This window comes from Lissotriton vulgaris, chromosome 7, assembly GCF_964263255.1.
Source record: "Lissotriton vulgaris chromosome 7, aLisVul1.2, whole genome shotgun sequence".
Lineage (NCBI taxonomy): Eukaryota > Metazoa > Chordata > Amphibia > Caudata > Salamandridae > Lissotriton > Lissotriton vulgaris.
The window spans coordinates 1,307,734,650-1,307,755,464 of record NC_141695.1 but is presented as its reverse complement, the minus strand read 5'-3'; the positions used below and the strand labels follow the sequence as shown (position 1 = coordinate 1,307,755,464).

The following is a 20,815-nucleotide window of genomic DNA, read 5'->3' as shown; positions in this document are numbered from 1 at the left end:
GATAAGCATTTTGCGCCAATTTATTTATTCCTGTCTGTACGATTTTAACTTCTATACCTTTTTGCCATCTCTATGTTTTTTAATTACGATCCAATGTTTAAACGCTTGTTAGTATGTGTCCTACTCCTACATGAATTATTCTGGATTCCCCTGTATAAATTTTGTATTTTATAACAATTTTTTTTAATGCAATGGATTGATTTCATGTTTTGCTTGTATGATTTGTTTGCAAATCGAATAAAAGCTTTTGAAAATTGAAATTGAAATTAACTGTTCAACTCTTTAGGAGACCAGAAGGCCTTTGCAATAATCCTGACAAGAGACTACCAGGACTAGGACTAGCACAGTGGTCGGTGGGCATCTGAGGAAAGTGTGGATTCCATAAAATAAGTATGTTATGGTAAAAAACACATTTAGCTAGTGAGTTTGCGACCTGAAAGTGATCCTTCTACGAGTTTAAGAACTGAATGTTAGCTGCATTCATCGTATATAGCTTCCTTTAAGATTATCCTTCTAGAGACTCAATGCGTCAAGACACTGCCGAGCTCCTGTGCTTTCCTCTTTCTTTTTTCCCATCTTTCCTGCTATTGTCTTCGTCAGAAGATTAGATTTAGCCTCTCTGTCTGAATCTGAGAATGTGGACAAACCATGGTAAATAAATTTGTAAGACATTCTGCAGTACTAGGTACTTTTCAGAGGACCCCAGTATTACAATTCAATAAAAACATTACAGGTCGTATGAAGCTTTTCACTCTTCCTTGGGAATGTCTTGTATGAGTCTGTCTTTACCAAAGAATTACAAATGACCAGATGCTCCTTGCACCTGGTCTCTGAAGTGGCCAGCAGTATTGAAGGGCTCTGTATCTTCGCTTTGTTAAACCACCATTTTGTTTGCCTAGAGCACCAGTGGATTTTAATTCTCAATCCACTGCAGGAACTTGAGAAGATTGTGACAAACCTGGACAGTAGAGTTTTTCCAGTAAAGGTACATTTGCAGTTTCTGTAGGTTCCAGACAATAGTCAATTGTTCATTGATAATGCTGACATACTTGTATTCCCTCTGCAAAGGTTTCAGACTGGGAAATCATATGGTTGTGGTCTACCACCTCCTATGAACATGTATGTAACACATGCAGAGATCAAATCCCGAAGGCATTTTTTAATAGATCTACGGAGGCACAATTGAATGTCTTATTCTTTACAGCTATTAAAAGGAATAAGCTGTAGGTCTGAACTAGCTTTAAGTGTTAGCCTAACATCTGCAGAAAAGCCCACACTTGCATTTGGGATAAGGGTGTAGGCCATTTTGAAATAGCTGTGTTTGGGTTCAAATCAGACTAACAGATGGCCTAAAAACTCTACTTCCCTCACGGCAAACCAATTCTTAAACTACTTTTAAGTCTAGCTTCACTGTTCATTTCGAGCAACTCAACCAGGTCTTGATGTGGGAGGAGCGGTTGTAAATGATAACTGTCTTTACCAAAGTACGCTACACAGTATGATTTACTACATGCCAGAAAAGTATTGATCCGATACTAGAAAGTGGTTGGGGAATTTATCATTCCCCAAATACAGGTAGGTGAACTGAAAGCATTCCACAGGACAGCAATAACCAACCTATCGAGGACCAGCAGAGTCAAGAAACTTATCAGGTTCACTTGGTAAGGCAGACAAAGGAGATGAATTGAGCAGCATTAAAACACTCCAAGAAGGTCTCGGTTATGGGTAGTATCTGTGAGTCGGCCCTGTGACCAAGTGAAGCTAGCAAGAGTCAGAAAAGAATCCATGTGATATTTCATTTTTTCACATCAATCACTGGCTGGAAAAGGTGATGCCGAAGAGCATAATTACTCCAAACTGCTTTGGACTTCAGCTTTTACCTCTGCCTGCCCAATTGTCCTTTGGGGCATTGACTAGTTAACTCATAGGAACCTGAGGCGGTCTGTTGAACAGCCCAGAAACCTCTGTGAGCCAAGACCTGACAATCTGGCCTCAGCTTTTGAAATTTACTGTTGTGCTGGATCAGGTCAACTGCCTGAATATTGCCACTGATTTTCTAATGTGGCCTCTGAGAAGTAGGTGGAGGTTCATGTGCTGCAACCAATCCCGGTTTTGTGATACATTGAGCACTGCTATTTTTGGTCTGATAAGGAAAAGGGGGAGAGAAGATAAGGTGAACAGTGCATTAGGGCACTCGTGTCAGTGAAATTGCAATATCAGCATGGAGATACGGTTGAAAAGGTGGATCTTCAGCTTTCACCTCAAGGTCAAGTGATACTCCATAAGGTTGATTCTGGCAGAAAAGAGTTCCAGAAAGAGAAGATTGGCTGACTAGAATAGACAGATTTCATTTGAGGGTATACTGTGGGTGGTGCAGTCTTAGGTAGGATATGATCAACAATTAAAAGCCAAAAGAGGAATGTCAAGGCAAATATTTTTTAAGGAGTGGTTATTGTAATTCATCCATCCCATCTGTTTTTTTAAAAGGCGAGCGGATGCAGACTTAGTACACTAGAATTCCTTCATAAAAAAATCCTATTTAAAAAAGCAATCCAGAGACTAAAGCCCATGACGTTTAAAATGGAGCCAGACGAGCAATCTAAAAGTCAGCTCTTATGCTGACTCAGTCTGCCTCGACTATACAGTATTCTTTCTAAGGCATCTTCGGCAGTGCCATCATAGGCTGTGACATGAGTGATGTCAGTTCCAAATTCAGAATAATTATGCCATGATTACAGATCACCAATGTCACAGAGGTCATAGCCACCAACAGCCTGCACTCACCCATCGAGACAAGCGAAGTCTAAAACGACAGCTATAACTCAAAGCATACACAGACTCCTTGACTGTTAAATCAGTCTCGTTTGAATGACCAAATGGTGCAACCACAAGTCCCAACATGCATGAGAGAAGTATTGATAAAAAGCTGCAAGAGTACCACACAGACATAAGTCTCTCTTGACACAGGGAATAGAGTATTGAGAACAAAATAAAGACCCACAGATATAGAGTGTCTTTATTGGTTTCAAGGTTGATTCCTTGATATGTGTTTTTTCCTAGCACGTATAATAATCTCAGTTCAATATGATTCAGTGGTCTCTACCGCAATTTAGGTGTGAGTGACTGGAGAAGGGAGCGAGAACACACCACTTGTTTGGTGAAACCTATATGAATGCATAGATACCTACCATTCCAGTTCAACTTGGCCAGGCCTTTTTTCTGGACACCAGGTAGCAGCCTGGAAGAAACAAATCACCTATCTACCCAGAACACAAGACCGAATCATCTTTTTAGCCAAAAACAGACACCTCTCAAGGAAGCTAAACAGTCACTGGTCACTTTTGCCTTTTTGAAGCCCATCACATAATGTACTGGGCATTTGTTAAGGCAAACTAGGCTTTAAAGGCAGCCACTTGAATGGAATGTGCATACAAACCTATATTGAGGTTTGGTTTGTTGGTGCTTTTATATAGAATTTGTGCACCCAAAGGATTTGAGGGTACTAGTCACCTGCTACAAAACTGAACAACAGTGTGACCGACTGCAGAAAAGATGGTTAGAGAGCAGGTAGTGTGTCAGCAAAAAGCTGTCTGGAATACTGAAAGCCAGCATTGAGCATAATTTGCCTCTATTCACTAGTCTAAAATCCACCTCCAGCACACGTACTACAAACAGGCCGGTCTCAACGGTGTTCATCCATGAACATATTAACAATGACAGGGTGCATAGGTCTTATTACAGCTGTTTATGATTAGCCTACATATTACAGAGATGCAGTGTCCCTGTAGATCATCCTCTTTGTTGCCTCTGGGCAGATAATGGGCTGCACATACAAACACATATGCAACTGTCTGTCCAGCTACAAATTACACTGGATAAGCCCACTTGCTACTTACAAACAAGAAGGTTCTCAATAGCAAAGGCGTTAGCGCTTTTACTTACCAGTGGGATCTCCGGTCTGCACCATGAAGCCCTTGATATTCCTATGAAATAGACAGCCATTGTAGTAGTTACTGGCACAGAGGGCCAAGAAGTTCTATGCAGGGGAGAAATAAATGGGACATCTGTCAGCAAAGGTTTCTTTGATGGCAGGCTGTGCCTAATTATTAACCTATTATTTAAAAAAAGACTACAGTGAGAACACACTGGCTGGTAGTTCTGTCACAAAAATACTTACTATGGAAATTGAATTCTTGAAAAGCAGGTTTTTTGGCATGACATTCTTTGAGGAATCCTTTCAATACGATATTCCATATTTCTTAAAAGCATGCAGCACAGGGGCCTAAACATTGGGAGGGTAACTGTCATGAGCCCCATGAAAGGTAGGTGTTTCTGGGTCAGTATTGTGTCAAACAGTTTTGTTAAATAGTTTAAACCTATTACTGGACCCAAACTTGAATGTTAAGTACATCCTTGTAGCACCTGACCCTCAGAGTAACAAAGTCGAGCAGTCCAAGGCTTACTCAAGAAGCTAGTGCAAGGTTAGAGAGACAGCACTCAAAAGGTTTAATTAATACAAGTCCTTAATTCAAGGTCCAGACATAGAATTCTCCACCTAAAAACACACACACACACACACACACACACACACACACACACACACACACACACACACACATTAGGGTTAAATTGTAGCAAATTATACGGATTAATGTTACTATTTTTCAGGGAGTATGTGGGAGGCAACCTATGTTACTCTCAGCAGATATTCTCCTATGGTATTTGTATGAAACAGTCCTTGATCAACCAAAGGGTTTGATGGCCAGTCACTCTGGGGGAATACTGCCCAGTGTGCTGTCTTGCAGGTTTCAAGATTCCCTCCTAAGTGGAAGCAAAGCAGTCTCTTCCTCTATTTGCTGTAGTATCTGGAACTGGCAGCCTCCAGTCAGGAGATTTCAAAAATATGGATAAAGGCAACAAGGTGGCCCTCTCTTAACTACCCGCGAGCCTGTAGATGTTAGCAGTTCCAGAGACCAATGGGGCAGAAAGAGGATGGAAAGGGCAGGATGGATTATTTAACCTCAAAGAGTTTGTCTATCTCTTCTCCTTAACCATCAGTCCGACCCTCTATAACAGATCCCTAGAATGTCCTGGAGGAGCCCTTCTATTCATGTCCGCGGTCTGGAATGTTACTCCCTCCCACCACCTTGGGTACAACTTGAGTGTAGCACACAAAAAATGGATCACAGTTTGCTAGGGCCACCTGTGTCATACACATTCCATCGACTCACCCTCTACACATGTGGGATAATGTCCATTTTGGGTGAGCAAAGGTTCCGGTTACAGGGGGCTGGCAGACTAATTTGAGAAAATTGGAAGAAGCCAGCAGGTGACTCCTCAGCATGGACAGGAAAAGAAGTCCTGCCGTGCCACTATAAACGGTATTGCTGCCACCAATGTGAGTTCTCTACAGCTGGGTGAGTGGGCGGTAGTCACACTTGCTAAAGAACGTGTATATAGTGTGCCCCTCTAGACCATAGCACCCTAGATGTAGGGCTGGATATCTGGAAGGAGTATCACATGAAGTGCAAAAACAGATGGTCGATCATGCTAAGCTACATTCTGCCAGGCCTGTAGAATGATCATAACATGGAAAGTTGATGTTGCCGAGGATATTAACAGAAAGTACCACAACAATATAACTGCAGCAAATAAAACAACATGCAGCAGTGCCACCAGATTAGGTTTCACCTCTGTTGACCTGAATGCCCCTGAAGTTCATACTAGGGAGGTGCAAGAGTACCCTCTTCTGGTGTTCTTAAGTGCAAGAGTACCCTCTTCTGGTTTTCTTATTTAATCCAAGTGTGCTAACAAAATGAGATATGAAGACAAAGTAATAGCAAACTTTTTAGTGTCAGGATTTGTTTACGAGAAGTAAGACGTCTGCTTCTTTGAGACATGAAGAGACTTAAAGATGATTTTGTTTGGAAGCTTTTTAGAAACTGACAATTGATGGGTCATTAATACCGGAGTGATGTAGCCCCCGATGAACACTCAAAAACACCGCAGTTTTTGGACGCACTGAAGGTATGTACTAAATATTCTTCCAGGCACACAAAAATGTTATTTGCATGGACTATCTGACAGAGGTCAAGAGGAACAACCACCTAAAGGGGGTTGCGGAGTAGTGGTAAAATATAATAAAGCATCCGTAAGAACAATGTAGATTTGTCACTGAATTTGATCCGGGAAATTGGTTTCAAATCAGTTTCTAGTAATTCATTCTTAACAGGTATAATATATAGAGCTAAAGGGCAGACTTGAACCAGATACCTGGATACATGAGCACCAGCTACAATAGTTAGTTTTTCTGGCATTCATTTTGAGTTTAAGGCCACCTAGTCATAACTACAAAGAAACAGCTAATTAGAAACCAAATTCTTAAGATCCCAATGTGGTTTTTCATGAGCAGGGTAACCCGAGACTGGTCATCCGTTATCAACTAAAGCACAATAAAAACAACTGCAAAGCAGAACCTAACAAGCAGAAAGACCACAATAACCTTTCCGAAACATACAAAAACCAATCCACCGTACATGGGTAGCCTGCTTCCCCCTGGACAAACCATTATAAACAAACATGTATTTGACAAGTTTTACTCACACAAAAATGTACATATGCAGGACAAATGCAAAACATTATTGGACCAACACATTTCTCAAAACTAACCCCCCCCCCCCCCCCTTCCCCAAAAAAAAAGAAAACTTGCACCGCCAGAAACAGGTTGGAATGCCAACTCAAGCTGACCAGCAATGTGTTCCACACAAGGCAGAACGCCTTGTAGCTACACATTCACATAGTAGAACAAAATCATGCAGGCAACACACACTATGCAACCCAACACTAATAAGTCACATGAGGGGGTGGGGGGCGGAGCTTGCCGGCGTCCATGAAAGACGTGTGAGCGCTGAGCTCCTCGCCTGAGCCCCTTCAATATTCGACAAATCTATCCTTTCGGCGCCTAGCCAGCCCTGAAACCTGTGGTGGACTCTCCATCTACCCCCCCGGCCTAGTGGGGGGCCTTTCCCCGGTCGAATTCGGAGGTGGTCTCGCTTCGCTGTTTGGAGGAGGGCGCAGTGGCGGACCAGGCCGTAGTCCGCGGTCTATCCTGAGGAGCCGCCCGAGCTGCGTCACGCTACGTGCGGCCAGTGGTACCGGAGTGGAGTCGGTCCGCCTGTTTGGTGACTGCACTACTGTTCCTGCTGTGTGTTCTCGAGCCGTGTTCCCGGGAGCGGCAGTGGTGGACTCGCCCATGTTTGTGCACTAGATGGAGAAAGACTGCTGATTCTTTGAGGTACACGTGAAAGGTGCGGGAGGCCCCCGGTGGACCGCTGACTCCTCGGAGAGTTTCATCGGCTGTTGCCTGTCCCCGGGGCGGCTCGGGGACCGCTACGGAGCTGCGGTTTGGGAGTGTACTGGAGTGTGGGGGCCCAAGTGCTTGACATTGGTGAGGCCTGGTTCCGAGAGAGTGCCCAGTGGCGTGCTTCTCTGGCTCCTGGGCCTTCTCGGGCTGCGGGGCGCGCAGCCGCCATTTTGACTGCATTTCTTGCTGCGCAACACCTCGCCCCACGGAGCTTGCTTCTCCAGCGCCCCCTCTTCGCCCCACCAACACTCGCTGGCGATATTTTTGCTGGCGGTTGATCACTTTGCTGAATGTCCACCAGGAACGCTATGGGGAAAGGTGATAAGAATCAACCCAAACTGTTGTTTGATCAGCGGAAAGCAAAAGGTGCGGAGGGGCTGGCCCCGGATGCCTCACCGCGGCCCACGGCAGCCAACAGTTCCTTGTGTGCGGACATCCATGAAATGCTGGGTGCCATGGAAAAGGGCTTACAAGACAGTATGGCGGCGATTGGCACAAAAATCGACGCTTTGTCCTTCAGGATGGACCGCATGTCTGAGAGGGTGGATAAACATGCTGAGCGGCTAGATATGGCGGAGCGGCGGCTAACGGAAGCTGAGGAAGCCCAAACGGAATGGGATAAAGATCGCAAGCAGTTTGGTCGCCTACTCCAAGTCATTCAAGACAAGACGGAGGACTTGGGGCACGCTCACGGCGCTCCAACGTCCGCATTACTGGGGTGGCGGAATCTACCAACACTGGCAAAATGGAGTTGTTTGTGGAGAAATTGCTCCAAACACTGCTGGGGGAGGAGGTCTTCTCCCCTATGTTCATCGTCGAGAGGGCTCACCGCACGCTGGGGCCGAAGCCGCAGCCAGGACTCCCGCCGCGGCCGATTATTGCCAAACTTTTGAACTATAGGGATCGAGACTTAGCACTCCGGCTGGCGAGGGAGAAAGGAAATTTGCAATTCGAGGGCATGAACATCTCCCTCTACCCGGACTTCACGGCGAGAGTGCAAGAGGAGAGGAAGCGCTTCGCTCCATATAAAAAACAGATGAGAGACCTGGGGCTGGACTACGCCATGTTGTACCCAGCGAGACTCAGAATCAACAAACAGGGACACTCGCACTTTTTCACTGACCCAGCGGACCTAAAAAAATCTCTGAAGGAGTGGGCCAAGGAACAACGAAACAGCCCGAGGGGCCAAAGTGAGGACACGGAGGAGGCCGCTTCCATGGACGGTCAGGGGTAATCTACCTTGTGGTCTCTTATCCGGCTCGGCTGAGCCTCTTCTGTGCGGTTGTCTCTGCTGCAGGAGCTATGAACCTACTTATTCGACAATGTGGGGTGTGTTTTTGCTATTAGTGGACTGCAATGGAGCAGTGGCATCAACATGGTTCACTGTTAGGTGGTAGTTTTGGGGGAGGCTCTCCTCAGAGCGGGGGACCTGTTCTTTGAATGTATGCTTTTTGGGCTGGTGGGGGTGCCGAATGGTGCTAGGGGGCGGGGTGATGGAGCCACCGAGGTCTGTGGTCCTTGCCCTGATTGAACTGCTGTCTAGCTGGGAACCTCTGCCCCCGCGCTTTCGGCTTTTGGCTCCCCTGAGGGCCTTTGGGTTTGTAGTGTTTTTCATTGGGGAGGGAGGATGGTGGGTGGTGGTGGGTCCTGTCTGACCGGGTTGGGGTTGGTCGGCTGTGGGTGGGTGGGTGATTGCTCTATTCTTCTCTTGTTGGCCATGTTCTGTAGGTCGTTCGGGGTCTGTTGGGGGGAGGGTTTGGCTGGGCCAGCTACTGGATTGTGTCTACTGTGCCACCTGTGCTACCCTGATTTGTTCCCTGTCCTGCAATGGTGGATGTTGAGTCACTAGGGCCGGAGAGTGGCCCCAACTCCCTCAGACTGCTATCATGGAATGTGAGGGGGCTGAATGATTTCCGTAAACTTAGGAAGGTATTAGCTTATTTGCAGCGGCACCGGGTTGATCTCGCCTTGCTCCAAGAAACCCACCTGCCTCTGACCAGTCCTATGTTACAGACCAGGGGTCTTGGGAGTGCTTGTGTAGCTGCTGGGTTCACTACACATGCAAGAGGTGCGATTACGTGGGCTAATCCCAAATCTCAATTGTCACTGCAGCAGGTTGTTGTGGACCCGGAGGGTCGGTATGCTGTTGCCCGCTGTGTGGGGAAAGGCCACGATTTGTTGGTTGTGAATGTGTATGGCCCCAATTACGACACTCCCGCTTTCTATACCTCGCTGGCGGACCTCTGTAGACAGTATGAGGGCTCTAGGTTGCTATGGGGGGGGGGGGGGGGGGGGGGGAGACTTCAATTTTGTGTTTAACCCGGAGTTGGATAGGTCGGCTGGCGCCCCCAGGACCCCAGCGGCCTCGGCTTTACTTATGCATGCGGAGCTGGTGAAACTAGATATGCTGGACGTGTGGCGCCATAGGCACCCGGGGAAGGGTGGATTCACTCATTACTCAGCCTATCATAATGTCCACACAAGGATTGATTATTGGTTTGTCTCCCGATCCCTCCTCGACTCCGTGAAGGGGTGTGATGTGTTGCCTCGCACGCTGTCTGACCACTCGCCACTGCTTTTGCTACTGGAAGCCCCGGCTAGAAGGATACCCCCGTTCACCTGGAGGTTCCCCCTGTATTCACTTCTAGATGAGGCCTTCAGAGGGGAATTGGCTGAGGACATAGATACGTACTTTTCAACAAATGTGGGGTCGGTGGATAGTGTCCAGGTGCTCTGGGATGCATTTAAGGTGTACATCCGGGGGATGACGATGGCAAAACACTCAGGGGTGCTTAAGGCTATCAGGCAGCGGTTGAAATATCTGGAAACTCAGTTGTCCGATCTGGAACGTCAAGCGGGAGGTGTAGGAGCTGCGGACATAACTGAGAGGCTTAAGCCCCTGCTATCGGAATTCCATGATGAGGCGGATAGGGAGATACAACATATGGGAAAATATGCCACGGCGCGCACGTATGGGGAACGGGACCACCCTGGCTCCCTGCTGGCTAAACTGATGCGTAATAGCAGGCCGCCCCTGGTGATCGAGGAGTTGTTAACAGCTAATGGTGATGTGGTGACTGGGGAGCAAGATATCCTGGCGGAATTTCATACTTATTATACCGCACTGTATACGTCGAGATCGAGCCACCTAGAGGAGGAAATAGACGACTATTTGAGTTACATCCAGATGCCCTTTTTAGCTGACTGGCAACGGGAATTTCTGATGGCTCCGTTCCAGAAAGAGGAGATCACGGAGGCGCTGGAGGGGATGAGGTCAGGCAGCGCTCCGGGGTCAGACGGCCTTACGGTGGCCTTCTACAAGGCATTTCAAGATAAATTGGTCCCCTACTTGATGCTCCTTTTTGACGACATTTGTCAACAAGGTAGCATGTCGAAGTCTATGAGGGAGGCGCTTCTCATCACCATCCCGAAGCCGGGCAAACCCCCCAACGAATGTGGCTCATATAGGCCGCTCTCGCTGATTAACGTAGACGCCAAATTGTATGCAAAGGTTTTGGCGACACGGTTGGCTCTCCTGGTCCCGGACTTGGTTGCACCGGAACAGGCTGGGTTTGTCCCCGCCCGGAACTTGACTTATAATATTCGTACGGTGCTGGGCACCATACAGCACGTCCGCCAAGAGAATAAAGCTGTGGCTATTTTCCTGGATATGGAAAAGGCCTTTGACTCAGTGGAGTGGCCATTTATGCTCAGAGTTCTCCGTAAATATGGGCTTGGCGAACCCTTCCTTCAGATGCTAGGGGCCCTGTACTACAAGCCGACTGCGAGGCTAAAGATAGGGAACTCGGTCACTGCCCCGATTGAGATCAGCAGGGGCACTCGGCAGGGCTGCCCCCTCTCCCCACTTTTGTATGCTCTGGTGGCGGAGCCCCTGGCCTGCGCAATTAGGGAATACCATGGGTTCGAGGGGATTAACTTTCCTTCTTATCAGATTGGCATATCGACATACCCTGACGACACTCTGTTGTATGTCCGTGAACCGGAGGTGAATCTGTCGGCAGTCTTGCGGGAGGTGGTGAGGTTTGGGGCCCTTTCGGGCCTTCGGGTCAATTGGAATAAGTCTGTGGCGTTGCCTTTGACCCCGGTGACTCTCCCATTCGACTCAGAATACCCGTTGCAATGGACCACGGACTCTATACGTTATTTGGGGATCCGTATTCACACCGATCCCGAGATCCTAATACGAGAGAACTATGGGGTTGCGTACTCCAAGCTAGTGGATGACGTTGAGGTGTGGTGCAGGCTCCCGCTGTCCCTAATGGGCAGGATAGCTATTATGAAAATGGTGGTTCTCCCCAGGTTCCTCTTTCTCTTTGCTAACATACCTGTCGTACTCTCAAAGGCCTTTTTTCGTCAGCTTACTCAGACGCTTATTAGACTTGCGTGGGGGGGCAAACAGCCGAGGGTTCGATGGCAAACTCTCATGCTTCCCTATGAGCGCGGAGGTCTGGGGGCTCCTGATCTAGAAAGGTACTACAGGATAGCGCAGGGGGCTCATCTCCACACCTGGATCCATGGGGACCCTGGCATCCCGCACATGAAGCTGGAGCGACTCTTTGGGGACCCCACCCCGCTTCCGGCCACAATATGCTGTCCTGTCGATCGCAGGGTCGGTAATTTGGACTCCATTGCTGCCACAAACCACACTTGGCATGAGCTGGTCCGCTCCCGTGAAAGTGAGCTGTTGTACTCTCCCCTTCTGCGGGTGGAATGGGCGGTGTGGTTGGCCCCGCTGACGGAGAAGGGTGTCCTAAAGGCGTTACGGGACTTGGGCATAGACAAGATGGGGGACCTCTTTTTGAACGGCATAGTAAAGACGTTGCAGCAGGTCCTCCAATCCCACTCTGGAGCGACGCTATTACACGGCTTCCAATACCACCGGGTCCGTAGAGCGTTGCAGGAATTGCTGGGCCCGGACTTGGCAGAGCCGCAGGAAGTGCCAGAGCTTACGTACGTTATTAAGAACCCCTCTTCCCGTAAATTGGTAACTACTCTTAAGAAATTGGGGGATCAGCACCGGCAGTACCCTACCTCAAAGGCCAGATTGGCCTGGCAGTGTGATCTTCAGTCGCCGATCTCGGATGAGATGTGGCAATACTGTTGTACGAACACTAGGAAGATTTCGCTTAATAGTAGACATCGCCTGATACACTTTAAATACCTACAGCGGGTCTATTATACACCGGACAGATTACATAGATACGGACTGCGGGAGTCGGCGGAGTGTGAGCGATGCCATTTTCCCACAGCTGATTTCCTGCATATGTCCTGGACTTGCCCTAGTATCCATAAGTTTTGGCGGGAGGTATTCACAGAACTTAGCTCTATGCTGGGTACGGAGGTTCTGCCTTGCCCGGCGCTGGCGGGTTTTTCCAAACCGTTGCCAGTGGCGATGCGGCGCCTCGCTGACATGGCTTTGCTGACGGCGAAGCGCCTGGTTGTGTTGTACTGGATGAGGGGGCCGGTTCCTACTAAAAGGCGCTGGGAGACGGATTTGCTGTATTGCTGCACACAGTCTGAGGTGTATAATGAACTGCTTCCCCCAAAGAGTCGCCCTAGGAACTTCTGGGGGTTATATAGGGAATACCAGTGCGCTAAGGAGGGCGGCGAGTCGGACCCTGAAGGGGAGGAGTTGGATGAACTACAGGAGGGCGGGGTGGCGATAGCGGAGGCTGGCATGATGCATGGTTGACTGTCCCCTTATTGGAGGTGGTTGGCAGGTTCCATCCTGGTTTCAATTGAGCAGTAGAGTGCGTGAGTCCCCGGGACGGCTGTGCTGGGAGGGTGGCTTTAGTGGTCCTTTTTGAATTCTGCATCACACCATTGGGCCCTTGGGTCCTTAGCCATGGGTCTTAAGTCCATCTATAGTCTCGGTAGTTAGTGCAGGTGGGTGGGTGGACACGGGTATAGGTAGGCTGGCTTGTTTGTAGGGTGGGGGTTTGTTTTAGCTGTGTGTTTATTGCACCCCTTTTTTTTTCCTCCCTCTTCCAGGATGTTTTGTCTTCATGATTCCGAGACTTTGTTTAGCACACGCGAACTGACTGCATTATTTTCGCACACCGAACTATGGTCATGAGTGCCAGCACCAGTATTAACTATCTTCTTTTTTGATATCTGCCATAGGCTGTTTCCACAACACGGTTTTGTTTTTCTTTCTTTCCTATAAGTGCGCCTCCAGGCCTCCGGGATGCTGGCATTATGGCTGTGTATGAGACTTGCTCATGGATCTGGGTGCTATCTATTGTTGCCGCCGGCCTCCGGGTTGTAGGCGATGAGTGCTGTGTGCTTACATCGAAGGTGTAATAAAGTATAAATTTAACAACAACAAAAAATAAGTCACATGAGGGGTATGTATACATGTGTTACAAAGATGGAATTAACACCCATATAAAACACTGCTCTCTCTACAGCTCACACAAATACTGCTTACCACTCAAAAACGAACTCCCTCAATGAGCCCAAAGAACTCTCATACCCTAATGACATTCACTCAAGCCATCAGACACTTCGACAACCTACCACAAACAACCTCACCTAGCACAAATTAAGCAACTTGTCTAGGCAACAAAGTAGTGCAATAACGAACATTTGAGCAGCCTATATCATCCAGTAAGGAATCCTCCTGCAACAAAGAAAAACATTTCTATCCACACGGCGAATAAATCCACCAACGAATGAACAAGCAGCAAAGTCCAATTGCATTAAAACAATGTGTCCTCTTGTTTTCTCGGGCGGGGAATGCCAGCTTTAAGCTGGACACCTATAGTAGAAAGTCAAAGTCAAAGAAGAATCCCTGGACTACACATACTTTCCTTCACACTCTTAGATTTCATACACACCAAACTTTAAGAGCAACAGGATTTTTATATATGTATCAAACCAACACCAAAATATGACGTTTACATTCTTTGTATTTTATTTGTTTGTGCTTTTTTCCTTAAAATTCAGAAAACTTTCTGAAAAGCATTTTATAAAATAGCAGATATACCAAAAGCTTGGATACTGTAATTTCTGTTTTGAAAACAATATGAGGCTATTGGGTCTGTGAAGCACGTTAGTAGGAACTTTTGAACCTACAGGTTAAAAGGGGTTGTTTAATGTGATTGATTGTGTACTGTATAGTCTAGATAATTTAGTGACAAGAAATCTGTGTTTTTATTTATATTTTGTTTTTAATACTGTATGTTTTATGAAATATTGTGAACAATTGTCTCAAATGTGATATATTATGTATGTTTTTTTATAAAATGCTTTTCAGAAAGTTTTTGAATTTTAAGGGAAAAAAACACAAACAAATGAAATACAAAGAATGTAAACGTCATATCTTGGTGTTGGTTTGATACATATATAAAAATCCTGTTGCTCTTAAAGTTTGGTGTGTATGAAATCTAAGAGTGTGAAGGAAAGTATGTGTAGTCCAGGAATTCTTCTTTGACTTTGAATGTCGACAGTACCCTGTTCCCTGGAACTTAGTGGGGTCTTCTCTCTTGTGAAAACCTATAGTAGAAAGGCCTGCTGGTCAAACATGCTCAAATTTTTTAACCTGCAGCTTAAATTCATGGCTCACATCTCTTCTAAACCCTGCCAGATACCTCCCCAATCCTGCCCTCCCTCCCTTTTCCAGCAAAATAACACTTGTAAAAGATACCACAAAAGCACAGACGGCGTTAACAATCATCTACAAATCCTTCTGATGCACTCTTGCACCCTAGTTACCTTGCATCCCATTCCCGTCCTAATCCTTCCGCCCTTTCTCTTTCCCCTAATGTGACCCGAAAGTAGTTACCAATTCAGTCCATGCGCCTGCATGATCAACTAACAAAACGTGCTCACTCTCTCCTGTATGGACACATTATTTCTATGTAACTACCATATTACAAAAAGAAACTCACTGCCAATGTGTTGACATCAACTCTCTGCATGCCACAAACTCTGATATGAACAATGTATTCTAGTCAAATGTTCCTCTGTGAATCCCCCACTTCAAGAACCACCATTTCTAGATTGCTAAAGTGCTGCCCAATGGCACTGCGTTGCTCTCCGCACAACTCTCACCTTTCTCCCCTCCACCAAGCTTATCCAGCCTGCATGTCTATGTACCATTAGGCAAATATACAAAAAACCCCAATGCATGCACTTAAGTCAGTAGCATGAAAACAATCAACAGCCATAGATAGCATTTTTAAGAACCAAGCAATATCATATGTAAATGTATTGGCATTTATATAGCGCACTACTTACCCGTAGGGTCCCAAGGCGCTTCGACCGCTGCAAAACCCTTCCTGGCTTCCCTGAGAGATGGTCCCTTAATGGGTATCTCCAGGGTGAGACCAGGCATCCCCGGCGGTCTGGTGGGGCCGTTAGTGAAGATGAGGCAAGCTAATGCCCAGAGTTGCCGAGTGTGATCGCTGATCAGAGTGGGCACCGAGGCGAGAGAATTATCGAGTCCGCTGACCCTGGTCCAGAAACCTGCCGCGCCGGGAATCGAACCCTGGTCACGGGCCGTCCTCTGCTCTCGGGTCTGCCGCCTCTAACCAGTGAGCCACACTACTTCATGGCACTATACTCCACATATATGCAATCCTCAATGCCAACAATGCTTTCTACATAGCATATGAACTATATAGTGCTGACGAACCCATTATACACGCCTGCACATGTTCAGCCCATACTTTATACATATCAATACCATTAAAGTAACAACTGAACCACACTTAGCCCACACCTTTCGCTGACCCATTTGTGCATGTACCAGGCACCCTGTTGGTAAAACACACTTTTTCTGATATCCCAGAATCAAGCAATATTGAAATTCAGGTCAGCCCAGAACTATGTAGCAACAAGCACACCAGGTAGCCTAACTTCCTTAAAGGTTATGCATGGACAGATTTGCAATAAAAATGCAAACAACATGTTATAGCAAGAGCTCTAATAAATTGAGGGCAAATGCCTGATCTAGAGGAAACGCAGATACTTTATCAGTGTGCCAACTAAGGCAGGTAGTGATGCAAGTACATGACGTTCTCTTGAATTTCATTCTGATGGGAGTGATCATGGGGCATGATTTTTACGTAGCCGAATGTAGAAATTTAACCTGTAATCAATCGTGACTAAAGTGTCACCAGGGTATAGCAGTGCAATTAACAGTTTTCTGTCATTTTTACCTTTGTCAATTCCTTACCTCACATGCCTTGGGCGCACGCTCACAGAAAACCTCAATTTTTATATCACCAAGGTCAGTGTGAAGAGTTACTGCCTGAAGAGGGAAAGAAAATGTGGAAATCAGGAGAAAGCTGAGGAGCAGAAGGAAATCTTGCAATGCTACCCACAGCTATGACGACAAGATAAATAGATCATTACTTACTTCGACCCAAGGAGTGGGGTTTACTGCTCACGTAGCACTTTGAGGAAAGTAATAGTTTTCAGCTCGCGGTCACTTTATTTCCCAACTAATAGCCAACATTGGCAATGTCCATACAAGCTAGCTGAGATGTCACCGCGAAGGTGCTGTTACAATGTTTCAGGTTATGGGAATTATAAATATAAAAATCTTAGATTCTATCTAGAAGCCTACGAAATTGTCTTAGAGCACTGCAGTTGCCAGCATAACCATGTTAATAACCCTCTACACACAAAATTACAGTTTTTGGAAACCGCTCTTCCAGGGTAACTGGCCCTCGCCTCAGTAGCTCACCCCATAGCAGATCAGGTGCATGCCAAAGTCAACATAATTTAGATAACTGCCCCAACTAACTTGGTCTTGCTGACTTCCAGCCCATCCTATAAATGCTAATTTGACATGAAACTTGGGAAACCGATGAATGAGCAAAAAAAAAAACAACGCTGTCCCTCCTCTGTAAATAAATATATATCACTGCCCAGACTCTCCAGGATTTCACAATTTCGTGATTTGCAAAAATAATCGCGAAATTGGCAGTTTTGTAAAAATGCTGCGATTTTTACAAAACTGCCCGTGAAATTTGGAAAATGTGATCCATGCCACAATATCCAGGGGGTCTGGACAGTGTACAGGGATGCTGACACTAGGACTAGGAGACAGACACGACGGAATCAGGCACAGGGACACTCAGGCCTAGAACTCTAAGACAGACCTTGGGGGAGGAAAACAGAGCCTCCGATACTGGGATAGGAAGACACAGCATCTAGGACTGGAAGTCACTTTCATGGGGCAGGGAGAATGGCACTGGGAGCAGGCACTGGGAGCAGGAAGACATGCACTCAGGAACAGAGAGATGGGGAAATGTAATTGGGACAGGAGGAGAGTGGGACAACGAGAGGAGGACATGTCCAATGGCACTGGCCAGTGAACCATGGAGACAAGGACAGAGCCAAACCCTCTGATAGTTCCTGATGACACTTTAGTGGTACAAGTTTCTAGACTCACCAATATGGAAACAGGAAGGTTAGCACGCTAACATCAGAAGTGGGAGACATGGGCGCATACTGGGCGAAAGTCACCAACATGGAGACCGAGAAACACAGACACAAACAGAGAGAGGGACTCTGGGACAGGGCAATGCTGACTCCATCATGAAGAGAGAGAACTACAGACTCACCAAGTGGGGACTGAGTACAAACTACATATAGCCTGGGGGGCCTGGATCCCAACAAGATGCAGACACTCACTACTCCTTCCCCAGGCAAGTAGACTTAGGGGGGTCAGATACACACAACAGTGGTTGGAAGGTGGTAACCGAGAGAACAGATATACACAACAGGGGTTGGAAAGTGTCAATTGAGAGAACAGGCACATGCAAGAGGGGTTGGAAGGTGGCAATTTGAATTACAGATACACACAACGGGTAGGAAGGTGGAACCTAGGAGTACAGATACCCACAGGAGTGGCTGGAAGGTGGCAACTGGTAGAACAGACACACACAACAGGGGTTGTAAGGTGGCAACTGGGAGCACAAACGCACACAAGAGGGATTGGAGAGTGAATATTGGGAGTACAGATATAAATAACAAGAGCTGGAAGATGGGAACTGGGAGTACAGGTTCACACAACAGGGGTTGGAAAGTGGCAACTAGGAGTCCAGATACTCAGCAGGGGTTTGAAGGTGGCAACTGGGAATACAGATGCACACAACTGAGGTTAAAAGGGGCACATTCCAGTCCAATATGGTACCTCCAAGAGAAAGCGAAAACTAGGAGTTGGCTCTGTATACACTGAGACAGTGGAAGGCACATAGAGACCTTGTAAACAGTACTAATGTACTACATATAAAACTGTACAACATAACAAGGCAGTGAATTAACCATACTCAAGTAGTCTGTCAAAGTGATCCTGTGCATATTAAGTCACACAAAGTGATCCCTATGAATTTTTAAGTTGCATTGCGTTTAACTTATTCTTTTTTATCTCACAAAGTCGACTTTTATCCCCACAAATGTAAATTTTAGGTTAATAAATCTTCTCACACTCCGGTCTGTGAATCTATTGCTCACTCTTGGATCCCCAAGCCCTAGGTCTCTCTTAGATCTCTGCATTTCCTGTCAGGCCCTAAAACTCCTGGTCCTCCTTAGGGATCTTACTTCCCACTGACCAACATGACCTCAGAGGTTCACACTCATCTTCTAGTATGTAAGCTTCTGTTCACCCAGAAGGACCCATGGGTGCTGCACATTCTAAGGCCTTGAGGTTCTTACTCACCATCAACTGGTCCCTAAACTAGCCACTTGCTAATAAGAGCTCTATGCCCATTTCCACTCTTCGGTCCCCTGCTTGGAGTCAAATTCTGAGGCTTAAGCTCACTCTAGTACTTTTAGATTCCAGGTCAACTTCTGGTCACCCAATTTCCATGTTTAGCCTGAGGCAGAGTTGTTCCTGCTCACATTTACCTAGAGGTGTCACAGTACACTCAGCTCCCTGCAAACAGTGGTTACCATGAGATTCTGCAAAGCTTATATTTCAATGTAGTTCCCTTTCTGCTCTGCTAACCGTAAGGCGGTACTAAGGAGGGACTAACAAGCCTATTTACGAATCTGAAGCAATCATTCACGAAGGACAATGACACAAGCCAATGACAAATATGAGCGGTGAGTGGGCGGGGCTTCTATTACATACTCCAGTACAGCAGGTCTTGCAGAGCAGTGGATGCGTGCTAACTCTGGGCTTGGCCTAAAAAGGCGATTGATTCTGCAATGGCAGAACTCAGTGCAAAGAGCTCTAAAGATCAAGATGATTACTTTGAAAAGGATCAAAAAGGGAAAATATATGTGAGGCTCTCAATTGCAAGAATTATTGTTTCACATCAGAGAAACCCTGGGGTTTAAAGGCAAAGGCCGACAAGAAGTGGGGTTTTATTCACAATATATGTGTTATGATGTGGGTGACCTGATTCTCCATGATGTCAAAGGAAATTTTATATAAACAGTGGAAAGGTCCAGATAAATCTGCCATTCTGCGATTCTTGAACAAGAGATATTAGGTCAGAGATTTTGACAAAGATTTTCCACTAACTCATAAGGTTAGCACCTTTTTGGCTTCAATGGCATCGACATCTAAGCTTTTATCAGAGAATTCCAGCCTGCACGATGTCATGGAGGCTTCCCTTAATAGGTCTGATGTCGCTTCTAATTTGTCAGTGAAGCATATGCCACACCCAAGTGTTACTTAAAACACTTTAAATACCTATATGACTTCATATAGGAAAATGAAGACCCCCCCACTTCCATCCACTAATATTCTAGCAAACATGGAACTGGTATTCAAATTGGTTGTATGGCAATACAACGTGGTGTTTACACTGCACTACCATTACAACGCTGGTTTTACAACGCAAGTCGTTACCACGACTTGCGCTGTAGGGTGCTGGACTTAGGAATAGTAAAATGTACTATTCCAACACCAGCCTACGTACAGTAGGGAAGGTGTTGGAATAGTAAATCTACTATTCCTTAGCCTAGAGCGCCCTCCAGCGCAAGTCGTGGTGACGACTTTCGTTGTAAAACCAGCGTCGTAATGGAAGTTCCCCATTCAAATTAGTTGGTCCTAGACTGCTTTGGATGAGCTCACGGAAAACAGACTCCACTCAGAGAGGTCTACTTAAAAAATTACATTTAGAAATACAGCTCCCTCATACGAGGTTAGGACTGGAGCTGGACACTCTAAACATGCCTATTTCAAAGTGGAATACTCTGCTAAAACAGTTGCCATTGATTTCAGGTTGAAAATGAAGGATTAAGAGTAAAATAAAGTGCTGCAAAAATGCAGCTAAATATCCATATTTGTGCTGCTAAATTTCCATATTTGTGTCGCTACATTTCCTAAACCATACCGCAATATCCTGGGGGGGGGGCTGACTGCCCTGTACCCCAACTGTAAACCGATTGACAGTGCTGTGGCAGCACATGCACAGTAATATTGCTTTCCACAGAAAAGAAATGCCAAATTCTGGGACACATTTC

General features: G+C 46.3%; 1 protein-coding gene across 2 annotated transcripts in view; it reads right to left on the bottom strand.

Annotated features, from left to right (window-relative positions):
• Positions 1-20,815, bottom strand: part of PPIL3 (peptidylprolyl isomerase like 3) — a 72,164-nt gene that overhangs the window by 28,012 nt on the left and 23,337 nt on the right. For both annotated transcript variants that reach the window (XM_086931911.1, XM_086931912.1), the window contains 2 exons: positions 16,566-16,640; positions 3,943-4,036 (listed from right to left, as the gene is read on the bottom strand). In XM_086931911.1, the coding sequence (XP_086788037.1) occupies positions 3,943-4,036; positions 16,566-16,640 (169 nt within the window). The remainder of the gene's footprint in view (positions 1-3,942; positions 4,037-16,565; positions 16,641-20,815) is intronic.